Source organism: Lolium rigidum, chromosome 5 (assembly GCF_022539505.1).
Source record: "Lolium rigidum isolate FL_2022 chromosome 5, APGP_CSIRO_Lrig_0.1, whole genome shotgun sequence".
Classification (NCBI taxonomy): domain Eukaryota; kingdom Viridiplantae; phylum Streptophyta; class Magnoliopsida; order Poales; family Poaceae; genus Lolium; species Lolium rigidum.
In genome coordinates this window covers 124,360,667-124,373,827 of record NC_061512.1, presented here as the reverse complement: position 1 = coordinate 124,373,827, position 13,161 = coordinate 124,360,667, and the positions used below count along the sequence as shown (strand labels likewise).

Below are 13,161 nucleotides of genomic sequence, written 5' to 3'. Positions count from 1 at the left end.
CCCATATCATGAGAATATTTACATCATATGAACAAATGTGTTCGTGAAAGTTCTTTTATCGCACTCAGTTGTTAACTGAATTGCTTGAGGACAAGCAATAAGCTAAGCTTGGGGGAGTTGATACGTCCAAAACGTATCTACTTTCCCGAACATTTTTGCTATTGTTTTGCCTCTAATTTGTGTATTTTGGATACAACTAACACGGACTAACGCTGTTTTCAGCAGAATTACCCTGGTGTCTTATTTTTGTGCAGAAACTCAACTTTCAGGAAAATCCCTGGAAATTCGCAATGGGCCTATTTTCGCAGAAGATTGACGGAGCCAGAAGACGAGACGGAGGGGGGACACGAGGCGCCCACCCCACAAGGCGGCGCGGTGGGCCCCTGGGCCGCGCCGCCCTATGGTGGCGACGCCTCGGCCACCCCCCGACGCTCCCCTCTAGACTACTTAAGGCTTTCGACCTAAAAACGCAAGGGGGTTTGACCAATCTGCCAGAAGACATCCAGAACTCCGCCGCCATCGCGAAACTCCGTCTCGGGACCAGAAACTCCGTTATGGCACCCTGCCGGGACGGGGAATTGGAGGAGATCATCGCCATCATCACCACCGACGCCTCTCCATCGACCATCCATGCTTCCCCCATCCATGTGTGAGTAATTCCCCCGCTGTAGGCTGAAGGGGATGGTAGGGATTGGATGAGATTGATCATGTAATAGTCATAAGATTGTTAGGGCATAGTGCCTAGTATCCATTGTTGGTACTTTTATGATATTGTTGCAACTTGTTATGCTTAATGCTTGTCACTAGGGCCCGAGTGCCATGATTTCAGATCTGAACATGTTATTGATTCATGAAGATATTCATTGTTTTATGATCTTACCTGCAAGTTGTATACACATATTGCTGTCCGGAACCCGAGGCCCCAAAGTGACAGAAATTGGGACAACCAGAGGGGAAGGCTGTGATATGAGGATCACATGTGTTCACGGAGTGTTAATGCTTTGCTCCGGTACTCTATTAAAAGGAGTACCTTAATTACCAGTAGTTTCCCTACAGGCCCGGCTGCCACCGGCTGGTAGGACAAAAGATGTTGTGCAAGTTTCTCATTGCGGGCACGTACGACTATATACGGAACACATGCCTATGGTTATTTAGTACCTGAGTACCGCTTTATTATTATCTGCAAATGCCCTGCCTTGATTGTTACATGAGTTCTCTTATCCATGCAGCGCCCGTTCATCCATCCCTGTGCCTATAGTATTTTAATCCTGCTGTTTACTATAATCACTAATGCTGTCTTTGTTACACTGCTGCTTATATTTCACTACTGCTACTGCTATAAAACTGTTGCTACTGATAAAATCTTGCGAGCAAGTTTGTTTCCAGGTGCAGCTGAATTGACAACTCCGCTGTTAAGGCTTATAAATATTCTTTGGCTCCCCTTGTGTCGAATCAATAAATTGGGTTTTACTTCCCTCGACGACTGTTGCGATCCCCTATACTTGTGGGTCATCATCGGTGGCGATGATGGCGATGATCTCCTCCGATTCCCCGTCCCGGCAGGGTGCCAGAACGGAGTTTCTGGTCCCGAGACGGAGTTTCGCGATGGCGGCGGAGTTCTGGATGTCTTCTGGCAAATTGGTCGAACCCCCGTGCGTTTTTAGGTCGAAAGCCTTAAGTAGTCCATAGGGGAGCGTCGGGGCTGGCCGAGGCGACGCCAACATAGGGCGGTGCGGCCCAGGGGCCCACCGCGCCGCCTGGTGGTGTGGGCGCCTCGTGGCCCCCCTCCGTATCGTCTTCTGGCTCCGTAGGTCTTCTGTGAAAATAGGCCCATTGCAATTATTTCCGGGGATTTTCTTGAAAGTTGAGTTTCTGCACAAAAACAAGACACCAGGGCAATTCTGCTGAAAACAGCGTTAGTCCGTGTTAGTTGTATCCAAAATACACAAATTAGAGGCAAAACAATAGCAAAATTGTGCGGGAAAGTAGATACGTTTTGGACGTATCAGAAGCAAACAAAAAAGACAATTAAATTGCTTCGTACTGATAATGGCATGGAGTTTTGTTCCACTGTTTTCAATGATTATTTCAGCGATGAAAGCATTGTCAGGCACCACACCATCTCATATACTCCTCAGCAGAAAGATGTGGCGGAGAGGATGAACCCAACCATCATCTCCAAGGCTCGCTGCATGTTGTCCAATGCTGGTATGCATAGACGTTTTTAGGCTGAAGCAGCCTCCATCGCTTGTTACTTGATAAAAAGGTCACCTTGCATTCCGCTTGATAAGAAAACTCCTATTGATGTATGGTCTGGTTCACCTGCTGATTATTCACAGTTGAGAGTTTTCGGTTGCACTGCTTATGCTCAAGTTGATAATGGAAAGCTAGAGCCTAGGGCAGGAGTTTAGGTATATAAGTTATGAAATCTTGAAACTAAGAAAATTTGCATAGCAGGAATGTTGTCTTCAATGAGGCTGTCATATTTTATAAGAGTTTATCTACAGATGTTACTGATGCTGTTGATTTTTCTGATAATTCTGATGATGAGCAACATAGCATCAGCGTGTAGGTGGAGCACGTGGAGGAGAAAGAAAATGATGTTGCTGAAATTGATAACACTGTTGTTCAGCACTCACCATCTGTTTTGCAGCAAAAAAATAGTTCCATTGCTGCTGATAGACCGAGGCGTAACAAAGGTCCACGTCCTTGTTTGATTGAAGAGTGTAATCTTGTTCATCATGCTTTGAGTTGTGCTGAAAAGGTGAAGCATGATATTGAACCTGCTACATATGTTGAGGCCGTTGCATCGGTTGACCGCGTGAAGTGGATTTCTGCTATGCAAGAGGAGATGCAATCGCTTGACAAGAATGCCACATGGGATGTTGTGCGCTTTCCTAAATAAAAGAAGGTTGTCCACTATAAGTGGATATTTAAAAGAAAGGAAGGTTTGTCTCCTAATGAGCATCCGAGGTTTAAGGCAGGGTTTCAGCCAAATTCCAGGTATTGATTATAATGATGTATTCTCTCCGGTCGTGAAGCATAGTTCCATTCGTGCAATCTTTGGTATTGTGGCTATTCGTGCTTGAGCAGCTAGATGTAAAGACTGCTTTTCTGCATGGTGACACAGCATCTTGTGCCGATGGCTAAGCCGTCGGCATAGATATAACAGCCGTTTGGTAATTCTGGCTTGAATTTTTTTTAAAAAAAATTCAATTTTTTTTAATCTCTCACATGCACCATTTTAACTTTAACTACACTTAATATTAGGTTAAATTTCACTCGTGGTCAAACTTCCCGGTCGGTCATCCATCCTCACACTACTCCACCCATAGCATGCTTAACTTCTCGGTTCCATTTAGACTAGATTCCATGAAAGAAATGACAACTTGTTGACAATAATACCATATCAATACTATTAACCCTTATTAGTTATTACTTGATGTTGCACATCATTTATTTTTTGAATTCGAAACAATTACCTACATAAACTACAAGAATAAGTATATTAATCTTGAATTCAAATGGATAATAAATTGATTTAATTTTTTCCTTTTACTATTAAATATGGAATAATTAATATCTTTAAATCCGCAAATCAAAATTTGACAAATAATATGTCTAAATCGCTTAGAAAATGATACGAATTCAAATATGACATCTATATCATATTTTGAATCTAAAAATAATTTTTCGAAAAATTCATGAGCATTAGATCATGTACCAGTATTTCAAATTTGGCTGGCCTTCTACCGCTTCAGCAGGAAGTCTTTTTCATGAAGGGTGGACTGAAAAGTTCCGGATACACCGGTTGAGAAATTTTCCATCTTAGGTGGTCTAGTATTTTTAAAAAATGTGTTAATACCAATGTGAAACTTTAATTTGGTGGTTGCTTCACAAAACATCCCGTTTTCGGCACCTCAAAAATGGAAAATGGTTTTTTCGCGCGATAAAAGGAAATTTTCCTCCTGCAACATCCTAAGACATCTCAAGATACACATGTGTGCACATTATCACAAACAATGTCGCGATTCTATCCATAAAATTGGTCGTTTGACCTAAATATCATGAAACCTCGAACGTGATAGCTCATTTTGTGAAGAAATTTTTGTGATGTTTGTAATTTTCCAACTTCAATATTTTTCCTTGTAACTATGACATATAATATGACATCACGCGAAGGTTTGACATGGTTTAGATCATTTTTGAATTTGTTATGCCAGTTTCAAACTATATTCAAAACGGCGCGAATGAACATCCTTTGTTCGGGGCTGAGGCTCGCTAAACTTACACTGGATCTCTGATTAAATAGCATGTTGTGAACCTAAAAATGATTTTTATGAATTTTTTTGAGCAATATATCATGTACCTGTAGTTCAAATCTAGTCAGCATCCTACCGATTCGGTACGAATTTGTCTTTTTCATGAGGGGTGGACGAAAATGTTTCAGATACACCGGTTGAGAAATTTTCCATCTTAGTTGGTGTAGTATTTTTGAAAAATGTGTTGGTACCAATATGAATCTTTAATTTGATGGTTGCTTCATAAAACATCCCATTTTCGGCACCTCAAAAATGGAAAATGACTTTTTCGTGCGATGAAAAGGAAAACTTACTCCTGCAACATCGTAAGACATCCCAAGATGCACATGTGTGTATAATATGGGCACATTATCACAAACTATGCCGCGATTCTATCCATAACATTGGTCGTTTGACCTAAATGTCATGAAACCTCGAACGTGATAGCTCATTTTGTGAAGGAATTTTTGTGATGTTTGTAATTTTTCAACTTTAATATTTTTTCTTTTAACTATGACATATAATATGACATCACGCGAAGGTTTCACATGGTTTGGATCGTTTTTGAATTTTTTATGCCCATTTCGAACTATATTCAAAACGGCGGGCATGAAGATCCTTTGCCCGGGGCTGAGGCTCGCTAAACTTGTACTGGATCTCTGATAAAATAGCATGTTGTGAACCTAAAAATAATTTTTATGAAAGATCTTGAGCAATATATCATGTACATGTAGTTCAAATCTGGTCAGCATCCTACTGTTTCGGCAGGAATTTGTCTTTTTCATGAGGGGTGGACGGAAAGGTTCCAGATACATCGGTTGAGAAATTTTACATCTTATTTGGTCTAGTATTTTTCAAAAAATATGTTGGTACTAATGTGAAACTTTAATTTGGTGGTTACTTCATAAAACATCTCGTTTTCGGCACCTCAAAAATGGAAAATGACTTTTTCGTGCGATGAAAAGGAAAACTTCCTCCTGCAATATCGTAAGACATCCCAAGATGCACATGTGTGTACAATATGGGCACATTATTACAAACTATGTGACGATTCTAGCCATAATATTGGTAGTTCGGCGTGAAAGCCATAAAATATCGGATATGATAGCTCATTTTTGAGAAGGTTCTTTGAGATATTTTAAATATTCCAAGTTTGATATTTTTTAAGATAGAACTTATTTTCTGAAAATTTTGATATATTATTTGTATTTTTCTGAATTATAATGATTTAGTTATGATTTTTTGAAGATTAATGTGGTAAAATAGAATATAGTTGCCATCGGCACAGGGCTGAAATATGTGCCGACGGCAAAGCCGTCAGCACAGGCCTCACGCTGTTACCTCGCCGTCACGGCGGAGAGGCTGTGCCGACGGCCGAAACTATGCCGACGGTTGCCGTCGGCACAGACCTTCCTGTGCCGATGGCTTTCCTGCTGGCCTGACCGGAACGGGTCCTGTGCCGACGGCCCCGATATTTTGCCGTCGGCACAGGATCTGGCCGTCGGCACCTTGAATGGTTCCCGTAGTGTTTGTTTTTATGGCACTGCATTCCTATTTCGATCCTCGAAGCAATCTGCACAACAGCTTCGTTTCGTCTTGCCTTAGTCTCGATCTGGCAATCTCCCGTTCATGGAGTCTCTTCTGACGGTGCCCCCTTGCAGGTTGCGGGAGCAGGTGGCGCCAAGGCTAGCACGCAGGTCGCATGGAGCCAAGCAACCAACGCAAGGTTCGGCTGAGCTACCCTCAAGGCCAAACAATCACAGCTTCACCGTTCTTGTGGTGCATCCTAGGTAGGTTCCTGGTCCTAGCAATAGTACTTCAGTTTTTAGTCACCAATATATACTATATTGTTCTCCCTCGATTAATTAGTTATTTACATCGACACGTACAAGTGCATCCATTCAATTTGATATTTTTTCAGCTTTTGCGTAATATGTACTATATTGTGCTCCCCCGATTAATTAGTTAATTACATTGACACATACAGGTGCATCCATTCAATTTGATATTTTTCCAGCTTTTGCGTAGATGTGTATCATATTTTTGTGCTTGGAAGCAATGTCTTATACAAACTGGGTTTGTAAGATTTATTCCCAAGATATCTCTTGAGAGTTGAGAGTAATATGTTCGAGGATATCAATTATTAGTATATATCACTGAAGATATCTTTTCACAGAATATCAAAAGTAGCATTTGTATATGTTTTCTTCACTTCACACCCCTTCTAGCATAGGACGTAGGTGCTGAAGCGAATTTATTTTTCTCCAAAAAATATTTATATGAGGTGTCGTGCCTATAGGTCCGAGCACCAAAGCTAGAGATGCTAATGGATTGCTTATGTGGCACCGCCATATTTTTATTCATATATCTGCGTACTAGAACTGCTAATTAACATAGATTTTACTCTGTGATGGTGAATTAATCATCTCTGTAGAGGCACGCCCTTTTGACTAAGAGATGAGATCCCGAAAATCATAACAAAAGCCATTAATCATCCCTATAAAGACCATTTTGACTAAAATATGAGATCACCAAAATTCCTATGCATTATCTATTCTACACCTGATTTTCTGAATCAAGGCAAGAGATTATCCAAGAGGACAATATTTGAATGTTTCTTTTTACCTTATTTTCTCGTGGATATTGCTCATATAGGTACATGTAAATATTAACTTCAATATTTTTCCAATGCAGATATGTCTCATATAGATACATGTGCCTATGGAATTGTGACCCAAGCAGGAGATAGCCAGTGATTACTGCCAAACTGATCTACATGTTATGCCAACCATTTTGTTGCAGAATTTTACTATTTCAATGCTGGTATGCAGTATGATCTATGAGTAGAGCTTAGTAGATAGCCTCTTAATGTTTGTGATAGCATAACTTTTTTAATATAGATCTTGGTAATAGTGTATTTCAGAGAGCCTTTTTGTAGAAGGATAGAACTGATATCTAAGCAAATCATATGTTTTTAGAGTCCAGTGAAGAGTGCTTTTGTTCCACACTTGTTGTTGGTTCCTGTAGATTTCCCTGCCGGGCAATGGTCATGTTTTCACCACAAAGCTGAGCTTGTAGGCGTGATAAGTTACCGCCCTAGGAAGGCTGCAAGTCTGGTTTGAATCCTCTCAAGTCACAACTGCAATAATTTGTAGCTTTTTAGTTTATCCATCCCCAAAATCAAATTTCGAGTCAAGATTTGGATGAAACTTTTAGACCATTCAGGTTGACACCGGTATTGGAGAAACAATTGTGCTACAGTTTCTTCTTTTCACAATATAATATGAAACCTTACATATGATGCAATTATCAACCCATAATATTTTAAACGGAAGTGAGCTGTGCATTTAAAAAAAATGTGATACACTCTGGATTCTGATATTCTTCCTCATTTCAGGGGTTACAAACACGTCATTCAGCAAACTTCTCTTGAGACATCTGACTTTCTTAAAGATGATTGCTTGAAGATATAATGCACTCTAGGATTTTTGTGTCAACTATTTAATATTGATTACTCCAGGCCACACTCCATTCAGGTCCCATACTTCAACATTTCCTACCGGTAATGCATCATATTTTAGCGTTGGCATGGAGCGCCATAAATGTTTAAGTGTAGTTGCTCTAAAAAAATCCATATATGTTTAAGTGCAGTTGCTCTAAAAAAACCAGTAGGTATATATAGTGTCTTATGTTATTCTAAGGTTTTAGTCCAGGCGTATATGTGGATCTAGAATTAGAACACCATGTATCTATGTGTGGTTTTGTTATATGTGTAGATGTGGATGTTTGTAGTTCATAGTCGTTATCAGATTTGACAATTAGTTATTCTTACATGCTATGAGATTTAAATCTAACCGTGTTACAGAAAATCCAAGGACCAATGCGGTATGCGGAAGAAAAGAATCATGCATCCAAGAGGTAGAGAAAGGAAACACATAAAGTAAATTTTGTACATGCCAGTTTGCAAAATTAGTAATACTGATGGTAACCCAATCTGGCTTATTTTGTTCTCTCAAGCAATTAGAGAGCTTGGAAGCACAACTAGCTAGCTGAGGTTTCCGCAGAGAGAACAAAGGCATCCGAAATGATTCAGTCACCGCGGGTATTAATTCCAGTGAAGGGTTCCCTTTGTGCATCATTATATCACATATAAGTTATGTTCTGTCTGAGATATGCCACTGAAATGTTTTCAAGCATTATCATTTTCTAATATGATTTGGCCTGGTACACTACACTTTTTCCCTAATGGTAAAACAATAGTGTGATTGTCATTGTTTCAGTTGTAGGTGAGGCATTGCATGAATTTATCCTTATCACCTTGGTTATGTATATTTTCTCTTTTATTTCTCCTCCTTCATACTTTTCTTCTTCTCTATTTATTTATCAAATCAAGTTGTTTGAGTTGTTGACTTCATTTAGATTAAGCAAGATACATCTTCTCACCGCATTGTCTAGCTTGTGATTTATTTATGAATATTGATGCTACAACTATATGCTCGCAGGGAGATTGGAAGAATAATAGTGCAGACTTCCCTGCTGAAAGATTTCTGGCCTCGAGGATACCAATGTGTTGCTTGCATCTTGGAATACATGGTTCAAACAACTCGACATCAGCCATATGAGGTAGACATTATTGTTGACAACCAAGAGGTATGTTCTGAAAACTTGACACTTGGCTTGCTTATTGTCAAAAACAATATGTAACCATTTACATCTACACTTAGTTATTTGTCACAATTTAGCTTCATGCATCCTACTTTCTGTACAATGCTATCATAATAAAATCAGCTAACTTTGTCCTGATTTTCTTATAGGTATGCAACCCTCTATCCATGTCCGAACATAGGCCAAGTTAATAACATCATTTGCCTTCACACTGCACTTCCGAATTGTATTTCTACATTGTTTCTAGATACCCTACTTCCATGAAAGGGTTGCAGCCTTGATTTGAATAGAAGAGCTCATGCCGAAGACCAAAGAAAAAAACACATATCAGGCATCCATAGAGGAGTCGATCCAGTTGAAACTTAGATATCGAAACCATACAAGCCATCTCCCTATCAGAAGGAAGGAGACACAAAAGGAAGGAGAGCATCTTCTCGCCTAGATAGATGTCAGCTTCCCAAACGGTGCCAAAGCTAAGCTTACCATAATAGGCGAATGCATGGAAATCATCGTCCTATCCCCTGATTGCAAGGACAACTTCGACAAGTACTGATGGTTTTACAAGTAGAAAGAATCAAATAATTGTCTCGGCATGGTGTTCTAATTAATGTGTTTTTAGGCTATGGTTATTATCAAATGTGTGTCATGTTTTATATTTAATTGTATTGTTCCATTTATGTTTAATGGTGTAATGAAAATTATGACGAGATACAACATATCAGCTAATCTGAACATTATGTACGGCATGCATCTACATGTCTGCTCTATAGATGATTTCTCTCATGGTCCGTTTGAATGTTAGTGAAAGTGACAGACTAGCATTTTTGTAGAACTAGGCAATGCACTCTTGAAAAAAGACCATCTTAAAAAAGAATATCGTTTATACTTTAACCACGACGCGCCGGTCATTGCTAGTGTTGTTTTATCCGTAGTTCATATGACCAGCGTGAAGAAGTTGGCGGCGAGATGGCGATGACAGGGGAAGAGGTCGTCCGGACAAAATTTTCTTATATACTTATTACATGATTACAGAGCACTTGTTGGTGGCTAGTTAGGCCGTACAGGAAACTGTGACGATCGAATGTTAACATGCGTTCCCACTTCCCAGGAAAGTTTAGGGACCCGGGTTGAATCATGTGTTATTCTATCAGGTGTTTTCTATACTTAGCGAGATGAAGTTGTCGATCGTCACGACAAAACTGTGTTAAATATGTTGCGTGCACAGGACAGAGAAATGCAACGACTGATTAACATCAGACCGTTACCAGTAAACAGCTACGGCCAAATCCAACCTTGTCATCCTTCCTTTCATCGTTCAAGCAGTAGAACAATGGTTAAAGTCGTACGAGCGCGCCTAGAAATTTTTACCTAATCGATCGAGGGCTTGCTCCTTGTGAGATAGCTAGAACTTGCTTGCGTCAGCTCCAAAATTTTCTTCTATGACAACTGGAAATTGTTTCCATCATCGTATTGATGTTTTCATTTTTTTAAACAGGCAAAATACTTGTCATTTGTATTCATTAAGAAACAGAGTTCAAAGAGGTTTCCAACAAGATGATCTAAGCCAAAGACTAGATCCAAGAAATTGTATTGGTCATTTGCATTCATTTTTATTGGTTTTGAAACAAGGGAAAGTATTCAATAAAATAAAAGTATTAATGATAACACTCATTACCGGCTCTTGTCGGTTTTTCACACAACGTTCGAACATTCAATACTTCCTTCTGTTTGAAATACTTGTTGCAGATTTTAATATAGGCTATAACCTGTGTAGATTTATTGAACATGCGATGAATATTTAGAATCGATTGGAGTACAACAATTTAGTAGTGCTTTGTATATTTTCTTTAAAATAGTCTTGTAAGAAAACAAGGTAGAAACATTTACATTTAGCTTTTGCGGAAAGGTGTAATGAATACTTTACATTAAGAGCAAACCAAAAAAATGATTTATACAAGCACCGAGCATAGAATCTTGTTCCTCAATAGTACTTCTTATTCACCCGGCGACAGTTCTTTCTAATCTCTCCATCTCTTCCCGTTAATGGACTTATATTTCCCATTTTGATCATGGAGGCTGCAAAGTTTCTAAAGAAGTCCTTCTGATTATCGGAGAACCTGCGAACAATTGGCGCAGTAGTTGTCGCCGCGACGGGGTCGGACAGCATAACCTGGTCAGACGAGAGTGGGGCACGCCCACGAAGGAGGTTTCCATAGTACTTGTTGTCAAATACGTCGGGAGTGACCGCATCAAGGTTCACTAGTGTCCCCTCATCCTGCCTAGCCGTGCAGTTCCGCTGTGTGAATTGACACTGCGTCCGCCCAAAGGTGTGAGCTCCTTGAAGGGCAACAAGGTCAATGTCGTTGAGACCCATGTTCTTGAACTTCTCTTGAAGGATATCCAGAGGGTCAAAAGGACTCGGCAAATCGTTGGCGCTATCGATGTTGGTCTTCGTGCCATCGCGGCGCCCTAGAGGAACGCTCCATGAAGGCCCTCCCGCCAGTTCGACAGAGATTTCAGCGGCTAGGGTGAGGATGTCGGCACATGAGACGATGCCAGGGCAAGCTTTCTCCAATGAGCGCTTGATGTTGTCGACCACGTTGAATCCACGCGCTGACTTGTAATTCCCAGGGGCTTTCTTCTCGCTCACTATCCCCAAGGAGATGTCGTCATCGAGTAGAAGCGAGCCGTCACAACCCTGGACAAATTAAAGCAGTCTAGATTGATGAGATAATGAACCCCGGTGTACTGTCGATCAACGCAATCAGTTATGTGTGGTTTTGTAAACTCACGTTGGCGAAGCAATCGTGGAAGTGAAGGCGGATGAGGCTGGCCGGGATGCGCGCGTCGGTGACACGGGCGTCCTGGATGACGCGCCGGACAATGTCTCGTGTACTAGGGCATGAGCTGTCGTAGAATGACGAGCTCAACCCGGCACGGTAACCACCATGAGCATGGACCCCGTGGCTCAGCACTAGGACTAGTGCAGCTACCGTGAGCAGGAGGCTCCAACGAGTAGCCGGCGACAAGCAAGAGATAGTGGCCATGTGCACTTGGACGTTGATAAGAAGAAATGCCTGCTGGTTTGGATATGGTGAAATCTGACAAGCAAGCAAGCTAGCTGCAAGATGGAAAGAAAGAAATGTATTGCAAAGAGATGTAGATGATGTGAGGGAAACGGGGATGCTATGGGAGGCTATTTGTAGTCTTGATCCATTAGCACAGGGGGGCGATATTGACCTTATAGCTATAGGTAGGATTTTGTAGAAGCGCGTTTGACATGTTCCCATGGCTGCCGTTGTAAACTTGAGTATTGGCCGCGGCAGCATTGCTCCTCGTGTTATTTTATCCATATTTTACATGATTAGCAAGAAGAAGAGGTCGTCTTGACTAAATCCTGTTTTGTATGTTGCGCACGCGCGTCCGTACGTACAAGAAAATACGCCGACTGATTAAGGCAGACTGTTCTTTCTTTCTTGGTCGTCGCTTGCGCGTGCAGTGTATCCAATTATCCATCAAGGGATCAAACTAACAAACAAGCCATCTTCTACTGCCGCCGTGCGGTGTATCTATCAAGGGATCAAACTAACAAAGAAGAACGCGTTGGATTACCTCCATAGCACTGCTTGCTTCGTTCGCTAGGTCGATTGCCTCCTTTTGTTTCACTCACTCGAGTTGATTGATGGATGAAAGCCGTCGGGAGGGAATCGTAACTCGCACATGCATCGGTGCCCATCGTTTCGTTTACTAAAATACTAAAAGGAAGGGTCAAAGCGTGAGACCGGTCCGTCGCAAACTTGATTACATCGCCACGAATTGATGCATAAGGTTTTTTTTTCTAACCAGAGGTATGTGTTAGACATGCGTTGTTAATTAATACTAGCATAGTGGCCCTCGCAAATGCGAGGGCATCACTTTCATTCTCTTGAAATTTCTTGAAATACAAATTTATAATTTCATAGACACACATGTCATGAGACTGGAAGCTATTATTCCTATTTTAGAATATCGTAAGAAAACATACACATTTAATTTATGTCTTAATTATTAATATGTCATCTAGGAAAAGTAAAATTTCAACGATTTATTGTGTGGTACTTCACATATGTAATTATATATGATTAAAATAACATTCTAGAATTTTAATTCTTTTATATGACATGTCTTAGTGATTGGAAGAGATGGGAAAGTCCTC

The 13,161-nt window shown here is 40.6% G+C and overlaps 1 protein-coding gene across 1 annotated transcript; it reads right to left on the bottom strand.

Annotated features, from left to right (window-relative positions):
• Positions 1-10,899: 10,899 nt before the first annotated feature.
• LOC124658107 (peroxidase 2-like) lies at positions 10,900-12,048 on the bottom strand. The gene is made up of 2 exons (XM_047196541.1): positions 11,759-12,048; positions 10,900-11,664 (listed from the first exon to the last, which is right to left on the bottom strand). Exons 1-2 carry the CDS (start codon positions 12,011-12,013, stop codon positions 10,948-10,950), a joined length of 972 nt encoding a protein of 323 aa, XP_047052497.1. The 5' UTR covers positions 12,014-12,048; the 3' UTR covers positions 10,900-10,947.
• Positions 12,049-13,161: the final 1,113 nt, after the last annotated feature.

Excerpts from the sequence above, each read along its gene's own strand:
- LOC124658107 (XM_047196541.1), bottom strand. The coding sequence starts at position 12,013 with ATGGCCACTATCTCTTGCTTGTCGCCGGCTACTCGTTGGAGCCTCCTG. Across the intron at positions 11,665-11,758 it reads TCCACGATTGCTTCGCCAAC|GGTTGTGACGGCTCGCTTCT; the intron begins GTGAGTTTACAA and ends TAATTTGTCCAG.